At 38.7% G+C, this 18,437-nt stretch overlaps 2 protein-coding genes across 2 annotated transcripts in view; both read right to left on the bottom strand.

Moving 5' to 3' along the window:
- Positions 1-608: 608 nt before the first annotated feature.
- Positions 609-18,437, bottom strand: part of LOC114361386 (uncharacterized) — a 36,059-nt gene continuing 18,230 nt past the window's right edge. Inside the window, exons 26-47 of the mRNA XM_028316377.1 lie at positions 17,964-18,151; positions 17,465-17,632; positions 16,819-16,962; positions 16,656-16,734; positions 13,202-13,411; positions 11,851-11,977; positions 11,191-11,438; positions 10,022-10,302; positions 9,694-9,849; positions 9,277-9,597; positions 8,891-9,074; positions 8,256-8,494; positions 7,789-7,978; positions 7,458-7,644; positions 7,197-7,294; positions 7,028-7,072; positions 3,874-4,008; positions 3,257-3,438; positions 2,857-3,024; positions 2,253-2,393; positions 1,762-1,846; positions 609-1,102 (exon numbers count right to left, since the gene is read on the bottom strand). Coding sequence (XP_028172178.1) covers positions 899-1,102; positions 1,762-1,846; positions 2,253-2,393; positions 2,857-3,024; positions 3,257-3,438; positions 3,874-4,008; positions 7,028-7,072; positions 7,197-7,294; positions 7,458-7,644; positions 7,789-7,978; positions 8,256-8,494; positions 8,891-9,074; positions 9,277-9,597; positions 9,694-9,849; positions 10,022-10,302; positions 11,191-11,438; positions 11,851-11,977; positions 13,202-13,411; positions 16,656-16,734; positions 16,819-16,962; positions 17,465-17,632; positions 17,964-18,151 — 3,780 coding nt within the window. The 3' untranslated portion in view covers positions 609-898. The remainder of the gene's footprint in view (positions 1,103-1,761; positions 1,847-2,252; positions 2,394-2,856; positions 3,025-3,256; positions 3,439-3,873; positions 4,009-7,027; positions 7,073-7,196; positions 7,295-7,457; positions 7,645-7,788; positions 7,979-8,255; positions 8,495-8,890; positions 9,075-9,276; positions 9,598-9,693; positions 9,850-10,021; positions 10,303-11,190; positions 11,439-11,850; positions 11,978-13,201; positions 13,412-16,655; positions 16,735-16,818; positions 16,963-17,464; positions 17,633-17,963; positions 18,152-18,437) is intronic.
- LOC114361572 (uncharacterized) lies at positions 4,017-7,019 on the bottom strand. Its single transcript, XM_028316652.1, has 2 exons — positions 6,818-7,019; positions 4,017-6,561 (listed from the first exon to the last, which is right to left on the bottom strand). The coding sequence occupies exon 2, from the start codon at positions 6,559-6,561 to the stop codon at positions 4,324-4,326; it is 2,238 nt and encodes a 745-aa protein (XP_028172453.1). The 5' UTR covers positions 6,818-7,019; the 3' UTR covers positions 4,017-4,323.

The following is an 18,437-nucleotide window of genomic DNA, read 5'->3' as shown; positions in this document are numbered from 1 at the left end:
AACTAGAGAGCATCTACTTACATCATTATTGTTTGTGAATTAAATTAAGGTAGAAGAAAACTTCATCATCATCATTATTTCAGTCACAGGACGTCCACTGCTGAACATAGGCCTCCAACTGAGGCCGGGATGATAAACAGGACTATTCCCACCTCTCGTTCCCATCGCTGTAAATTCAGTTTAGCCAAGATAAGCTCCAAGGACGACCCAACCAATGATGGTCAAAGTATGGTAAGAAAAAAACTAAAAGACAACATAAAAATGCTGAAGAACCTTGCCACTTTCCGTTAAAATGTATATTAAAATGACTCAATCTTTATCGCCATAGGGGTCGAACCCAGAGATATGGATTTACTCTTCAAGATAGAATTCTGGAAAGTACTGATTTAGTAAAGGAAATATAAATAATTAAACTTACATCCACCGGGATATGTACAGTCATCATCAGGACCATCGCCCACGGCGACTTTTTGTAGTGATGCTGTCATGCAGCATCGCTACTAACGCGCATTAAACGCATTTGCAACGCACTACAGAAGCAATGCCAACGTACTACTAACGCGCTACAGTAGCGTGACTGTATCGATGCAAACGCGCGACAGAATCGCTACAAAAAGTCGCCGTGGGTAAGGGGCCTCAGATTATCCGAGTAAATTAAATATCCTAATCCTTCGATATTTTACACTGCGCCTCTAATCCCAAACTAAGCAAAGCTTGTACTATGTGTACTAGACAACGGATATAAACTACTTTTGTAAATAACATTAAAATTATCACAACACATGCATCTAAAATTAGTATAATATCTTATCCCCTTATATAATTATGAAAGCACACAATTTTTTATCAAAAACGCATTTATTACAAAAATATCACTTATCCCTATAATTATTCACAATCATGCAAGTCTAACTAAAACTGCAGTGGCTAGCAGCAATGCTGTCGACACTACAACCGTTGCAGAACCATCTCTCATAGCTGACAGGATCATATCAGCGTTGTTGGCACCCCATTCATTGTTCGCTCGAGCTGATTGGATGGAGGAGAGAGCACCGGAATACTGCATGGTGCCGACTTGAGTGGTGCGAAGCCATTCTTCGTACTGCAAGTATTTTTTTATGTTGGTAATCAGTACCGTGCAATGGGTATGCTTACCGACGTGACATTGGCAAACGTGGAAACAAAGGCCCGCCATACACGGACAGCTCGAGCAGTTAGTCAGTGATCAACATACTCTTGTAGTAAAGAGTCAACAGCTTGAAGCTGCCAGTGATAACTGCTCAAGCAGTTGGTATTAACTGCTCAACAAATCACAAGCGCGCGCGCCGTGGAATGAAGAAAGTGGGCGGAGGTAACTGCGCGAGAGCTGTCGACAGCTCGAGCAGTCAGTGTATGGCTGGCGACTGCTTGACCGCACGATGAAAATTCACCGTGCTTTCGACCGCCCGAATCAATTGCAACTGCTCGAGCGGTTCGTGTATGTGCGTCCATAGAACTCTGCAGTTAACTGTGCAGTCGCAGCTTAAAGCTGTCGACCCTGACTGCTTCAAGCGGTCCGTGTATTGCCGGCCAAAGGGTACAGAAAAAGAATTTTTTTTTTTTACATTCAACATGAAAAGTGTCCTGATTCATAAGCTGTGAATTAACAGAGAGGGTCTTTATTTCTTCTCTACTTATATGCCCTCTTATGAGAGCAAATCTTCGGGAAATCAGAACATAATCAGATTTACTAACTTATTTACAGATTCAAAGACAACTCACATCCACTAGTCCAGGCTCGTCCAGATACGCAGCAATGTTATTCAATGCTGAATTAACAGGTGTTGGCGGGGCATCTTCAATGTAACTGAAATAAAAAGAACATACCTAATTCAAGTTGAAAATAGGTACTCGTACATAAATTAAAGTCCTCACAAAGAAAATTATTCATCTCTGAAAAAAATAATTAAAAACTAGGTTTATAGGTGCTATTTAGCAAAAGTTCTTGTTCATCGTTATTATGAATAATTTTTACAATGTTGTTAACGATAAATGTAATTCCCCAACATGTAAATCCATTATAATCAGGATAATAAAAAGTGCAATTTAGTCAGTAGTCTTACGATTTCTTATTTCTGATATTATTAATTACCGCTGATTTGACATTTTACACAAGTTAAGAGTACAGTATTTAAAAGGATATATTTTGGACTCCAAGTTCCATAGTATGAAATGGAATAACAACAATGATGTGCTTGTTATATTTCACTTACGCGACTCTTATAGCATCAATGTTGTTCTTCACGAATTCAAGCACGGTGTAGACATTATCCGGGTTCCCAGTCAGAGCAAAGTTGAACGAGTTCAGTTTGTCGTGAGACCTCACCGTTGAAGTCAATGTCAGTTCTAGGTATCTGTAAATAAGAATACATTTTGTTTAACATTATCCTTTATTTATTTGTTTCAGACCTCCAGTGTCTTCGCAAATATTGAGGTACCTACCTGACAACTAACGGTTTTCAAGGCATATAAAATGGGATTTAAAGAAAGAGGAGGTGAATAACAAGCAAACAAACACAACATTTCGGTCACAAATTACTATTGTGAAAAATAAGCTCTGCTTAATGCAGCAGTAAGATGATTGGTGTGGAAGCATTAGCTGTACTCTTCTCTAATCTACAATCTACGTTCTAGTTATTATCGCCAGGAAGATGATTGGTCTTGTACTTATGGGACTTACTCTCTTTTAACTGCCTCTTTTTTCCAGAAACCAGAAAAAGTAGCGCCTCACCAGTGAAGCTTAGACGTTAGCGTAAAGACATTAATAGCAGTGAAGTTTTACTGAGTGATAATGGAAGAAAATCGCTTATCACTTACTCAGTCAACAGCTGTGGGTCTCTAGTAGCTGCAAGAGCTCTCAGCATCTCGAGCTGGTCATTAGCATAGTTGGACTGCTGGTGTCTGCGGAGAACAAAGTCGAACTCCTCGCGACCACCTTCCCGGACTCCCGTCATGTAGACGTGACGGCGGATACGCGGGTCAATCCTGGTGAGAAGTAAAAATGAATTAATGGACTTTTCTGCCCTCACATTAAGTTAAGTATGTATAATGGAGTTCTGACGCGTGAAATTTTAAAATACAATAACTTTCTGGCTTTTGCCGGCGGCTTTTCCACGTGTATTGTACTAGATTTTATCGTTCAGTGATTTAGACGTGAGCTACGATCCCTCATATCTTAAATCTTAAGATTTCAATAAAGCAATAGGAATCCATTTACCAAACTTCATCTTTCATAGCGTTGAACTTTTCCTGCGAATCCTCCACACACTTCTGGTGGCCGATGTTGCAAGCCAACTGAAGGATCTCCTGGCGAGTCAGACTCACAGTTGGGGTTTCGTTCTCAGCTGGCTCGAATCCAAGCTCGGATATCACGTGATCCATGTAGCCGAGGATGATGGACTGTAAGTAAAGTATCATTTTTTAAACTCATGTGATGGATGAACTAAGTATCTAATTATGGTTTTCAGAAGCTATTGGATATCAATATCAGTCTGCGTTTTAGACTACGCTCTGTAACTGAAAGAACATAAAGCTTAATATTATCTATCATGACTCATCCCAAGTCGCCCAATAGGTATGGACGATGCTATCTGACAAACGGGACTATTCCCACCTCTCCTTCCCACCGCGCCGCTGCAACTACTGTGTAGCCAGGATCTTCAGCTTGACTGCCAATAAAAACCCAACCAGTGAAGGTCAAGTTTGTCCCGGGGGAAAGTTAAACAGTTATTAGACCCGAAACGAAATTGCTATCTAACAGCAAAGAAAAATAACCAACAAGACTGAAAAAACTGGCTCCACGACGTGAAAATTATTTAATTAATGGGCACTTACATCAAACTCTGCCAATTGTTCGGGCAAAAACCTCAACCTGTTTCGCAACCAGGAGAGCCCGCTGATGGCTGGGTTCCATACGTGGTAGTTGGTTTCTTTGTACAGGAACTTCAGGATATGGAACCCTTTAGCGTAGGGGAAGGTCGGGCAAAGTGGATACCTTAAGGTATTTAAGGTTATAGCAGAAAATGTATACAATACAAAAACAAAATAATTATCACAAATCAGTCTTTATTTATTGCTCTTGTAATTAGGTACACCAGTTAACATTAATATTTAAACAATAATCAACTGCAATTAAAATTAAAAAAAGTACGAAAGTATTTGCTTTGCCCGGTACCCCGGGTAAAGTGAACACGGTACTTGGGCAAAGTGAATACTCATATTCAATCTCTGAAATAACTTTGATAAACTGAAAAATAAACATAACTTGACCATAAAATTAGAAAATTAAGATTGGCAATTATCACAGGTATACCCTTGAGTGCCATCAAAAGCAGAACAATCTTCGTGACACCATTGTTGACAAATGTCACATTGAATCCAGTTTTCAATTGGTTTACCGTCTTCTTCAATATATATTTCACTGCAAAAAAAACATAAAATGTCCTTAAATTCTTTCATTTTCTTTGGCTGTTTAACCTTTTTAGCAGTTCTTTTGTCTTTCTTCTCTGTATTAGTCTTCTTAGGAACATTTTTTGACTTATCATTCAGTCTTTTAGTAATATTCTTAACTTTATTTTTGTCATATTTCTGCTTTTGATCTTCCTTGATCGGGGTACTGGTTAATATTTCCGATTTTTGTAATTTCCGTTTACGCGTGGTCATTGGTTTGGCAGGATTTGGAATAGGTCTTAACATCAAGGGACTGCAGTGGGAGGCTGAGCATCCCGGTTTCGGATCAGGTGAGTTGTCAGGGCTAGTATTTTGTGGAATATTTACTTCAGTTTCCGGCAGAACTGTGTCACCTCTCTGAGCAGCTATGTCTGGCCCAAAAGCGGAGACAATTCGGGAACATCCAGGTTCTGGTTCAGGTGTACACAAAGGTCTTAACACCAAGGGACTGCAGTGGGAGGCTGAGCATCCCGGTTTTGGATCAGGTGAGTTGTCACGGCTAGTATTTAGTCGAATATTTACTTCAGTTTCCGGCAGCACTGCATCACCTTTCTGAGTAGCTATATCTGGCCCAAAAGCGGAGACAATTCGCGAACATCCAGGTTCTGGTTCAGGTGTACACCTGTCGCTACGAATATTTTCAGGCGTGTTAACAATGGGCGCAACAAAGTCTTGAAACTCACAAGAGGGAGTTCTGTTTCGAGATGGAAATATTTCTGATAAAGGATCTACTGAATTTGATGGAATCAGTTCTTGAAAAAGTGAAGGCGATGGAGTTGAAGAAGTGTCTGCAAAAGGTCTGGAAATATCGATCGTTTCTATTAAGTTTGTAGTTTCTGTGCCAATATTCATATTAGATGTGCCTGCAATCACAGCGGCTGGTTCGTAATCTTCGTCACCAAAAGCATATTTATTAACTGGCCAAATACCAGGTCTTTCAAATCCATGAACTGCATTTTGAGCTACTGCACTTTTCAGAAAAGCTGGTGATAACAGTCTGGCTACATCGTATTGATTTATAATGCGTCCTGGGTGCGATTTTTGGAAAAAATTTACCTCCCTTTCAAAGTAAGTTTTCAGTGGGCCGTAGACCGCTACATCCATGGGCTGCATTTTGTGGGTTGTGTGTGGGGCCAAGGATAAAATTACGACGTTGTTCTTAGTTGCGTAATCTAAAGCTGGGTAATACTTGTGGCTCTCGTGGTTATCCAATAATAGAAGTATTTTTTTCTCAGGGGTAGGTCGAACATGTTCCACAAAAAAATGCATCCAATCAAAGAACACCTCACCTGAAGTCCAGCCATTTGGAGTACAGGTTCCTTGAGTGCCGGGAGGCGCACCATCAAGTAGTCTGGGTTGCATCTTTTTTCTGGCGAAAATTAAGAATGGTGGGAGAAATGAACCAGCGGCATTACAACAACCTATGACTGTCGTTAGTTGACCACGTTCTGCACTGGCGATTATGCCCACTTGTTTTTTTCCTTTCGTTGATAGCACTTTAGGCGGCTTATTTGTGGTTGTAGATATACCAGTTTCATCCATGTTATATAATCTGGATGCATCAATATCATGTTTTACTGTTAAAGCTTCAAGGTTTTCATAAAAACGTCCAACTTCGCGTCTGTTAAATCCTTTTGCCCTTGCAACCGATGTTGCCTCTGGAGTCCTGAGGGATATTTGATTGTGACGAGACAAAAATGACGATAACCAATCATCTCCAGCTTTTTCGTACTTGTCCCAGTTTTTCGGGTAGTTCAAATTATTTTTCTTGGCGTAGATGAACGCTAAATGTTTAAATTCATCTCGAGTCAAGCCAAAAAATACAGCATCCATATCTTTGAGATATGTCACCAACTCTATTTCCTGATCTTCAGTGAAAACAGGACGGAATCTACCAAGTTTTGGAGCAGCGATGCCGGTTTTTACATGCCTATACAAGGTTGCATAAGCCAAACCATACTTTTTAGCTGTGCTTTTTATTGATTCTCCAGCTTTGCACAAATTAATAGCCGTTTGCATAGCATTTTCCTCCCACGTCCCTTGCTTAGTTTTTTTTTTATATTTATTTACCATCTGAAACAAATAAAAGACATTTTTAGATAAAAAGTCAGCAATGAGAAATAGCGGGCAAAGTGGATACCATATCCACTTTGCCCTATTCACTTTGCCCGACTAGGTAAGTTTTGAGGTTAACACATTTCAAACAAAAACTAATAATTCTGACTCTCTGTTAAATATACCATAAAAACCTACTTTGATATGCTACTGAATTAAGACATTCCTAAAAATCAAGAACTAGTAATACAGGAGAAATGATCAATGTACTTACCGCGTAAAATCAATCTTTTATTTACGAAAACACAAATCTTCGTTCCGCGGACGGGACGCGACGCGGCCCCTCGCTTCGATGTTTGCCGCGTACTAAATCAAGATGGCCGAACGTAACAGTAGTGGCGTGTTGAATGACAAACTAATAATTTAGGAGTAGTGGGGAGTATTCGCTTTGCCCGGGGTATTCACTTTGCCCGGCCTTCCCCTATGTCAGTCTCCCTGACCTCATTAAAGCAAATACATCATCGACGACCTGAAAGAAACAGTATAATTGAAATATTTCGACCAGGAACATTTGTAATTTTCAAATTAGTCTTTTATCCAATTTTTATAACAATTTGTTGACTAAAAACTTTCCGAAATTAAACTATACTCACTTGTGCTCTGTTTAAGTGGTGTATGGTTTCTGGTTCATTAACTAAAGCGTCTCCAATTAAATCCCAAGTTTTATCATCGTAGTTTACTCTGTAAATACCTAAAAAAATGTTTTAATAATCATCTTACGTATTCATTTGAAAATAATGACCTATGCTGCAGTAACGCCGAGAAAATAAAGATAAATAATAAATTACCAGTTCAGGGCTCACCAGTGACCCTAACGGCATTCAACGACATAAATAATTCAAATTTCTACTTACCATGTTGCTGATGATTGAAAATTACCCACTCTTCTCCAACTGCCTTTGTTCGGACAGCTTTATCTGACGTCATCATGTAAACTGGTTTCAGGTTTTCGAAGTCACGGCTTGATTTTGTAGAGTAAGTAATAGGTATGGGATAGAGCTGACCAGTAGGTGTTGCTGAGGCACTTAGGAAGAACCTTTCCTAAAAATTTTAGATTACTTACTTATGGTAGAATTCTTGTAAATATTTCAGATCATACATCAAACAATCATGCAATAAAAATTCGAGATTATTTTTTTGGTCTGAGTCAGAAAAAGTACAAAAGTTACGTTTCAATGTGCTTACTTGACTGAGTTGCATATCTCCTGTTGAATGGTTGATCTCGACCATCAAAATTGGGTAACCAGGTTGATTTACCCAAACGTCGTAGTAATGGGTAAAGTTGAAATGCAAGTACTCGTTCAGGGTACCATCTTCAGTCACTGCCCGATCTAACGCGCTAAACAAGTCGTATTGGTCGGTTGGCTCGTAAGAACTGAAATAGAATTAAGTGGTAGAAACAAATTGAAAAATGTTCTAGCTAGATGGATTTAATATCTAGACAATTATTATTCTTTCAAGAACAGTACTGTACAAACCGTGTTTTCTTGATGAAAATAAATAACTTCATTTGTTGAGGTAACCTACTGGATATATCGAAACAAATCGATTGCTTGCCACTAAGAGGAACATTTACAAAAAACATAATCCACCTTCTGGCGCAGTCAGGTCAAAATAGGGCTGACTTTTTCATTTGGTTAAAATAAACTTACTTTTCCCTCAAGAAGTACTGACAGGCCTTCCTGAAAGTGTCCTGCGTGATCATATTAACAGTCATCCTCAAGAACGACGCAGCTTTGTTGTAACTAATGGTTCCAAAGTGGCCGGTGACCTGCGCGGGAGTGTTGACGTCATGGTTCATGGGTACGGTGCCAGTGCCAGAGTCGAAGGAGAGCGTCGCTTGGAGGTAGCGAGAGTTGAAGTGCTCGTGGAGATCGTATTCAGGGAAAACCTGGAATGAAGATCCTATTCAGATGACGCATAAAAATTAAAAATTCATAAAATTCATTTATTTTTGCAAATAGGCTTTAAAAAAGCGCTTTTACACGTCCCAATATTAACCCTACCACTGCTTCGGGACAATAAATGGGCCAGCGCTGAGAAGAAGCAGCGCAAGAAACTCAGTCACTATTGCCAGCCAGCACTTGCACCGGATGCTACATTGAAGTAAATAATTAGTAAGTAACCTCTTTAATTATATTATACCTACCAAAAGAAGAATTGTAAAACAGAACCGAAAAGGTTTTAATAAACGCACAAATGCATCAAATCATTTCAATTGTTTTAACATTTTTATTTTCTTTTTTTTGTAAATATTGCAATTATGTTATTTATAGTTCTAACTTACCTGGTTAGTGGCAATGTATCCAAAGTAACTGGCAAAACCTTCATTGATCCAAGTGTTGCTCCACCAGTAACAAGTGATGAGGTTTCCAAACCATTTGTGGGCCAGCTCATGGGTGACCAGAGTGGAAGCGTAGTGCTCCACAGACATGATCGTCTCACTAGAGTTTAGAATTAGGTACAGCTCCCTGAAAATTACCAAAACCTAATTAAATTCCCAGGCTTGATTGGACGCGTGAAAATAGTTTTCCAAGGCAGTGTCAGTTAACACGATAGCATAAATATTAGCGTGATAGAGATGTTGATAGACCTTACTACGCCAAGTAAGGTCTATCAACATCTCTATCACGCTAATATGGCCAATGTGAAGCCAAGATATTTTCAACTTACCTATAACTGACCATGCCCCAGTTTTCTGTGCCAGCAGACGCCCAGTCCGGCGACGAAATATGATCATTATTCAGATGCGGGTCCAATTCCGCGTACGGATATTGAAGAAATTCGTCAAAGTGCTTTGTCATTTTCACAGCGAATTCCAACGCTCTGTCAGCAAGACCCACAGTGTTGGATCTTCCGATGATCCTAATGGCAGGACTAAAGCTTCTGTCTTCAGCGATCACTTGGAATGACTCACTGACGAGTAAGGTTAGCAAGTAGGAGGACATTCTGGGTGTAGGCCAGAAGTGTTCCCGAATACGGTTTCTCAGGTCACTGCAAAATAATTAAACTACATAAAGTATTGACTTCATAGTTAGTATTTTGCACTTTTTTACTTTTCTGGCCAGATTAAATCTTGTAGTAACTAACCTCTCAATAAGGCGTACACCCGTATTTGAGTAACTGTTAGTAAAATGGGAAGGTCTGGAGAGGTGAAGCGTGAACACCGCTTTATATAGGGGCTCATCCCAGCACGGGAACGCCTGCCTCGCATTATAGGGCTGGAAGTGTGTGGTGGCGTAGAACCTGAAAAAACAATTATTGTTTATTACCTTGGCTCGAATTAATCAAAATTTACTCGATATAATGAAGAAGATAATCTAGTTCAAGTTGTAGATAAGATGTAAGATTTGATATTTAAAACAAAATGAATTTAAAAACCATATTATTTGTGACTATCTCAGTATAGTATACAAACCTTTCCTGGTTATTGGCATCGATGTATGACCCTCGCCAAATACCTCTCTTCATAGGTCCTTCATTCATTGTACTTGTGTAATCTATAAACAAGGTGTAGTTCTGACCAACCACCAAATTCTGGGCAAGGTTGATCTTGAGGAAATGGTACAGAGGCTCGGTAAAGAATGGCTGCTGTGTGTTAACTGGTACCAGCATCCCAGCATCTGTTAGGACGCTGATGGCGTTTATCCTGTCCACGTTGGCATGTAGCGTTATTTGAGTCACATTTTCTGCGACAGCCTGTAAATAAGGCAGATATAAATTAAAATAAATAAATCAATATCCTTGGACATTTTACACTGCGCTTCTAGTCCCAAACTAAGCAAAGCTTGTACTATGGATACTAGACAACGGATAAACGGATATAAACATACTTAAATACGTTTTTTTTTTGTAAAACATACATATACATAGAAAACACCCAGTCCAATACAAACAAATATGTTCATTGAGCACACAAATGTTTGTACTGTGCGGGAATCGAACCCGCTACATTCGGAATAGTAGTCCGTTTCGAACCACTACACCAAACGGCCGAAATTGATGCTGTTGAGAGAAGAAATTTGGCCATAATTGCTATTATTATTGGACGGACTTTATATTGGAGAAGATGGACAAATAACCAATTATCATGATCATCATTTTAACCACAGGACATCCACTACTGACACTGCCTTATCTAATGATTTCTAAGGAAATCATTAATGACCAATTGGTAACGGCCTGAAGTTTGAAGTTTATTTACGTAAAATACGAACTTAGCAGAGGACATCAAAAGTATCGTAAATTATAGGTATATTAAAGTTGAAATAATGATAAATAGTTGATAAACATATTTTTTGAATTTGTTATCTTAATTGCAGTAATTTTAACAATAAAACAACAGCCTAATTTTATATTAGTCGTAAAATATTGAATAACCTTTAATGTATCCTATCTAATATTCTTGAATTGCAATTTTTTTATAAAAAAATCTAAGGTTTAGCTATGCTAGCTATAGCTTCACTTAACACTTTCCGCAACAGTTACCCAGACACAATAGAGGTTTAATTGCTATGAGTGCTATAGCAGTTCCCTGTCGTGAAAAATGTTAAAATCTCAAGTATAAAAGATGCTCATTTTACTTGCCTGAATGATGATGTTCTCTCTCCCATCATAGCTAAAGGGTCGGTCAGTTCTTTCATTGAAATACATATCTATGTAAATGTCGTATTCCAATGGAACAACATCTCCAGGGAGCCTGTAGATCTGTTCATCGTTTCTCGCTGAAGAATCTTGGCGCAATTCTTCCTCAAACTCACGGTACCAGGAAATAGGGTGATCTGCAGCACCCACCGCAATGAGCAGCACGCTCAGACCAATAAAAAGGTACATGGCTGAAAAGAGATGCAAATGAAATAAGTACATAATTGAGATGAAGTCTATGAAAAGTCTGAATCAACGCTGAAGACTGCAAAAATGGATGACCAGCTAATGGGATATTGATTCAATGCATCAAGTCTCTCACTTTTGATTCCGCGTTTATTGTTAATGTTTCTGTATAAAATCAACAGGTTTTTCTGCATTAATACTTCGTTTTTGTCATACAAATGGTTACCAGACCAAAGATAGCTAGAAATCCAATCAATAAAATATCATACTCAGGTACTTTTTCGGTCAAAATAGAGACAGACGACAATACTAAAGGACAAACAATAGTCGTTTAAATAGAAGATTGTTTTTTGCAGACAACTATTTTCCTTCATTTAATTCTCGACACGAATTTAAATAATAATAAATACAACAAACCTGATAAACCAATGTCCTTTGGTTCGTGCCGCCTCTGATAAAATGCGCAAACGCTGACTAACTTAATGATCCATAACGGTAATCTAGAGGGATTTTGGAAGCAATATTCTTTATCAAAATTATCAAATTATTTGATGTTATTGCTGATAATGATAAGATTAATCTCAATAAAATACCTCATTTGAATTTATAATATCAATTTTAATACGTTTGTACTCAAAGTATTTTAATCATGAAAACGTGTATTGATGATTATTTTTTATTTTTATTTTATTTGTTTAACAATGTTTCAACATATAACAATTATTATAGGAATAAACGTATTGACGTTGATATTGATCTACGGAGATAATTGAAAAGCTTTAAGCTCAATGACGGTCGACAGCACATTAGATTTATATTTTTCGTGGAACGTGAAATTAGGATCTACATGACTGCATGAGATGCCGAGTGCATGCAGCCTTGTGTGAACATTTTTACTTAATTTTAACTCTATCTACTCATATTTAGTAAGTTTGGTTAGCTGATAATCATGCCAACCCATTAAGTACTCCCGGGAATTACGAGGAACATCACTCTGAATCGTGATTCACAATGATGACCACGACCACTCTGACAAGAGTGTACCGACTGAGAAGAAAAACTCCCGGGAAGTTCATTTGAGACCTACATCATGGACTCAAAGTCTCAAATCTTCACAGTCAAGAACTTCACTCGGTATCAAGTTTAGTGCATAATTGAATTCTATGGGCTGTGATATTAACATTTTGTTTTTGACTTTGTTAAACGTAACTTCTTAATTGCAGAAATTCATATCTACGTTACCTACCGAATTGGGCGAGTTAACGGCTTCTTCAGTAGTCTATTTAAACGAAATTAAGACTTAGCTTAGTATCATAAGGCTCATAAACATAACATCTAGCACAGCCGATAGGCTAACTCGGTAGACTTATTGATACTTTCTAACCGTTATTATTTTTTTAATTTAATGCTTTTTGACCATTAATGTCTTGTCATCTTTTTCAAGTAGGTACCTATCTTTAATATTTTTAAACCATGACGTCATTGATTTAATTTCATCACACTATTTCATATCAATGCGATTATTCCCAAGTTTCCGTTCATCTTACATGAATAGGTTATTATGACAGAAGCTTTGATTTCAAATGAGTCTGTCGTTTACAGTGAAAAGAAAATTCATTATTAATTTGTGTAATCTATTTATTATTTATTTAAAAATTAAATTAACAATTAAATACTTTACAAAAGTTGTTGAACATTAACATTTCGGTGTTCACTTATTTTGGCTTGCTGTTCTTACAAACTAGTTATGGCTACTTGAAAATTCTTAACGGATTAAGACAGTGGCCATCGCAGCCAGGATGAGAGCGAGGGGAGAAACAATGGCAGCAGCGGAGTTCCTCGCCAGGAGTATGTCGTAGACCTCAGCAGCAACGCTGTTTCCCCAGTTGAGGTTGTTCATGGCACTGTTGACGACGTTGACAGCGTTCTGGAAAGCGCTGCCGAGCGCCAACTGGTTAGCGTACGCCCAGGTTTGGAACTGGAAAAAGTAATGTTCTTATTAACTGCTGGGGAGATGTGGTAGACGAGGATCTTCTCGGTATCAAATCATATCGATGTAATGTGCGCACTTCCATGACATGTCCATACTAGGGCATGTAATATCGGAAGGTTTTCAATTCCGATATTGGATTCCGATATTAGATCTCAATATCGGAATTCCGATATTAATATCGGAATTGAGTTCATGTACTATAAAATTAATATTTGGTTATATTCGTAAGAATTCTGGATTGTTTACAATAAAATAATGATTTTAATCAAAATTTTTAATTTGGTACAAAACAGCACTTCATAAAATTGAAGTATTTTAAAACCATTTTTACGTTATGGGTATCCATTGCATTTGGTTTTTATGTGACAAGAGGCAAACGAGCAGACGGATCACCTGATAATGAATGGTTACTGATAATGAGCCTATATGGACAAGCAAATAATTAAAGTGTTTTTGTAAAATCACAGGTATCAAACAAACTTTTACTCCTTCATTATATTACCCTGTTGGTTATGAGTCCTACGCTGCGCTTTCCGGTACGTGGCCTCCATTTCAGAACCTTGCTGCCTCATCGTCCGTCGGTTTTGCGTACTAAGGCAAAACCGTTGGAAGACCTTATCGTATAATTACCCTAACATTGCAAAAAGAAATGCTGTGTATACCTGTAATTGAGGTCATATACGTATCATGTGTTAAACCATGTTAAAATGTATAAACTGTATTATGTATGTGACTTTGTTGGTGTACCTAATAAATAAATAAATAAACAATGCTCGAAGACTTTACTCGAGTTTCCCAACAGGTAGGCCTTCGGATGGATATGGAAAAATCGAAGCTTATGTCGAATGTCCATGTTGTTCGTTACCCAGTTTCGGTTAGGAGCTCGATTCTCGAGATTGTTGACAAGTAAGTATGTCTATCTCGGACAAACGATCAGCTAGGTAGTTAGATGCAATTTCGAGAAAGAGGTAAATCGTCGAATAGGAAGGCAAAAGTCTTCAATTAGTGTGTGTTACCAGTGATGATACGGCTCGAAAACGTGGCCTTTGAATATAGGGCACAACATGCTATGGAGAGGGATAAGCTTGGTGTTTCTTTACGAGATCTAATCAGAAATGAGGAGCTCCGTAAACTAACTAAGGTCGCTGACATAGGCCGACGCATTAACGGCGTATAGTCGGCCGTTTGGTGTAGGTAGTGGTTCAGAACGGACTACTATGCCGAGAGGTCCCGGGTTCGATTCCCGGCCGGGCAGAAATTGAAGTGATGAATTTTAATTTCTGTGACGGGTCTGGGTGTTACTATGTATAATATGTATGTATTTAAAAAAAAAAAGTATATAAGTAATAATATCCGTTAAGCTAGCACCCATAACACAAGCATTAAGTTGCTTACTTTGGGGCTAGCTGGCGCTGTGTGAAATTGTCCAAAGATTTATTCATCTTTTCGTCCAAAATACCCCAGTGCCTGAAGACGAAAGTCTACAACCAATGTGTGTTACCTGTGATGACTTATGGCTCGGAAACGTGGCCCCTCACTATAGGCCTTATACAGAAGCTCAAAGTTGCACAGCGTGCTATGGAGAGGGCTATGCTCGGTGTTTCTTTACGAGATCGAATCAGAAATGAGGAGATCCGTAAACGAACTAAAGTCGCTGACATATCCCGACGGATCAGCAAGCTGAAGTGGCAGTGGGCAGGGCACATAGTACGCAGAACTGACGGCCGATGGGGCAGCAAGGTTCTGGAATGGAGGCCACGTACCGGAAAACGCAGCGTGGGACGTCCACCCACAAGGTGGACCGACGACCTGATAAAGGTAGCGGGAAGGCGCTGGATGCAGGCCGCTACCAACCGTGCGATGTGGAAGTCATTGGGGGAGGCCTATGTTCAGCAGTGGACGTCCTGTGGCTGAAATGATGATGATGATGATGATGAAGTATGTCTATCTCGGACAAACGATCAGCTAGGTAGTTAGATGCAATTTCGAGAAAGAGGTAAATCGTCGAATAGGAAGGCAAAAGTCTTCAATTAGTGTGTGTTACCAGTGATGATATACGGCTCGAAAACGTGGCCTTTGAATATAGGGCACAACATGCTATGGAGAGGGATAAGCTTGGTGTTTCTTTACGAGATCTAATCAGAAATGAGGAGCTCCGTAAACTAACTAAGGTCGCTGACATAGGCCGACGCATTAACGGCGTATAGTCGGCCGTTTGGTGTAGGTAGTGGTTCAGAACGGACTACTATGCCGAGAGGTCCCGGGTTCGATTCCCGGCCGGGCAGAAATTGAAGTGATGAATTTTAATTTCTGTGACGGGTCTGGGTGTTACTATGTATAATATGTATGTATTTAAAAAAAAAAAGTATATAAGTAATAATATCCGTTAAGCTAGCACCCATAACACAAGCATTAAGTTGCTTACTTTGGGGCTAGCTGGCGCTGTGTGAAATTGTCCAAAGATTTATTATTTATTTATAAAAATTAACAAGCTGAAGTGGCAATGGGCAGGGCACATAAATAAATAAACATAGTACGCAGAACTGACGATCCATAGTCCAGTAAAATTAATGTTTGAAAGGGAGTTGAGATGTCGTTCTTTGTTGACCAAGTACCTATGGCAAACGCTAAAATTGATTTAGAACAAGTTAAATTAACCATAAATAGTAAAGATATTAAAATATTTGCAGTGGAACAAAGTGATGGTGAGAGACATGAGAAAATCATTGGTCTTTGCCAATCTTGTACTTTGGGCTTTGTGGCAGGTTGTGGCGAGTTTAAACGCTTTGTTTAAAATATCAATTAAAACTTTTATCTGATTCCGATATTACGATATTGGGTCGCTCAATATCGGAATTGAAATATCGAATCTCGCAGTCCGAGATTCCGATATTACGAGATTCCGAGATTCCGATATTCATGCCCTAGTCCATACTGATTAACAGCCCGATTCAACTATCGGCCGACGAAAAACCGATGGTCTGCGCCTAGGCTAATGCAAAATTAAATAACGACATCTCTTATCAAAGGCCAAGTTGGCAACACACTTCAGATCGCTGAGCCATCGAAGTTAGTATTTTATTAATTTAATGTCAAAAAAATATCTGACAGTCTTGTAATATTAATTCGAAATTAACGAAAAAAAAGTTAAAATTATTTTTTTCCTTTTTACTGCAAACTCTCAGGCTTTACAGTTGAGCTGTAAAAATACTTTATTAAAACTACTTACTTCAACAATATGCTCGTAGTTGGTCAAGAATCCAGCTACGTTGTTGATGTTGACGATGAGACGGTCCTGGTTTCCGTGCCTAAAACAAAACAGTCAAATTAGAATGACAATCAAAATGAACAAACCGTATGTAGATATCGGTTGTCAATATTATTATACTTACGCTTCTCTGATGGCAGCAAAGTTGTTATACAAGAATTCCAGGACAGTCGGCAGGTTCTCAACGTTGCCTTGGAGCGCGTAAGCAAACGCGTTAGTGCGGTCGTGGAAGCGAATCTTGTCGTTGGTCAGCGACTGGTTCAGGTATCTAGAAAAAATATCAATATTTTTTATTTCGGGGTCTAGATAATGGTAAATAAAGACTTACTTATTATAATCTGAATTATGTATAATCCAAGGTAGTCCAAGTCGAGCATAAATCATCAATGAAAATACGCATACCGTCTACTATTTGGTCTGTTTACTGTACCATGCATTCAGAAGAAGAAAAAGACTACCCAACTGGCAGTCCAACTTTTTATTGATGGCGATGAACTTGTGTTTTTACGACACTGTAGGCACACCAATTCCGCCAATGTAGTAACGTAATCTTTGTCTTTGACATGAATATGAGCTCGCAGAATTGCTAAAATCAAGTGGCAGTGGGCGGGGCACATAGCTCGTAGAGACGATGGCCGTTGGGGCAGAAAAGTTCTCGAGTGGCGACCACGGGCTGGACGACGTAGCGTGGGCAGGCCTCCTACTAGATGGACCGACGATCTGTTAAAGGTCGCGGGAATAATATTTGTACATCAATATAAATAACGTACTGGTTCAGTGAGGCGGTGTCCTTCGTGCAGGCAAGGGCACGGAGCATGACGACCATGTCGGCAGTGTTTTCCGAAGTCTCATAGAGATTGAGTAGGAACTCGTAGTCTGAAGCATCACCCTCTCGAAGGCCGGTACAGTACACGTAACGACGAGCGTTTACTGGCACTCTGAAAGTAGAAAAGTTTTGAATTAGGAACAAAATCTTGAATGATTGACAACTACAACCATACCAGCTAAGTTAGGTAACTGGGTAATAAAAAAAATAATACGCAACAGATGACTTATTATTGTACCTACATAAATCTATTTTATTTTAATACGTATTACAAAACTTATAAATCAATTCATTAGAAACATCATCCATGGATAAAATACAAATGCTCATAACAACAATCTATTAAGTAATATTCGCCCTACATTCAAACTTGTAGCCCTTTTTGTGTAGAAGTTACTAATTAGGTACGTTGTAACGTATCACTTTATGTGAATTTTACTTACAACGTGGTTGGGTCAGCCACAAACGCACGCCACTTGTTAAGACTGTCGGCGATACATCCAGAATGGCCAAGGTTGCAAGCCAAGTTCAAAAGTTGCATGCGGTTGAGGACGGTAGACGTGGAATCGGTAGCGAGCTCCTCATATCCCAAGTGCTGAATTGCCGCATCCAGGATATCTAACATGTATTCCTAAAACATGATTTTCAGTATTAGTACTTGTTGTTACACTACATTTTGATATGAGAAGAATTTTTCAGTCAGTAGTATCAACTGTAGTGTCACTCTTTGACCCTTGATTTGAAGGAAACTAAATAGAGTCTGCATGTGATTTTAGTAGGTTTTAAATATTGTCCTCAGAAAATACTAATAATACTTAGTAGTAAACTAAATGGTAGAAAACTAAAATTCCAGTTTTTTTAAAAATAAAACCGACTTCAAATGCGTGAACACAAAAAAAAATAAAAATTAAAAATAT

Source organism: Ostrinia furnacalis, unplaced genomic scaffold (assembly GCF_004193835.3).
Source record: "Ostrinia furnacalis isolate ACB-3 unplaced genomic scaffold, ASM419383v2 OfSCF0373, whole genome shotgun sequence".
Classification (NCBI taxonomy): domain Eukaryota; kingdom Metazoa; phylum Arthropoda; class Insecta; order Lepidoptera; family Crambidae; genus Ostrinia; species Ostrinia furnacalis.
Note: the sequence above shows the minus strand (reverse complement) of the source record. Positions and strands in the feature narration are given on the sequence as shown.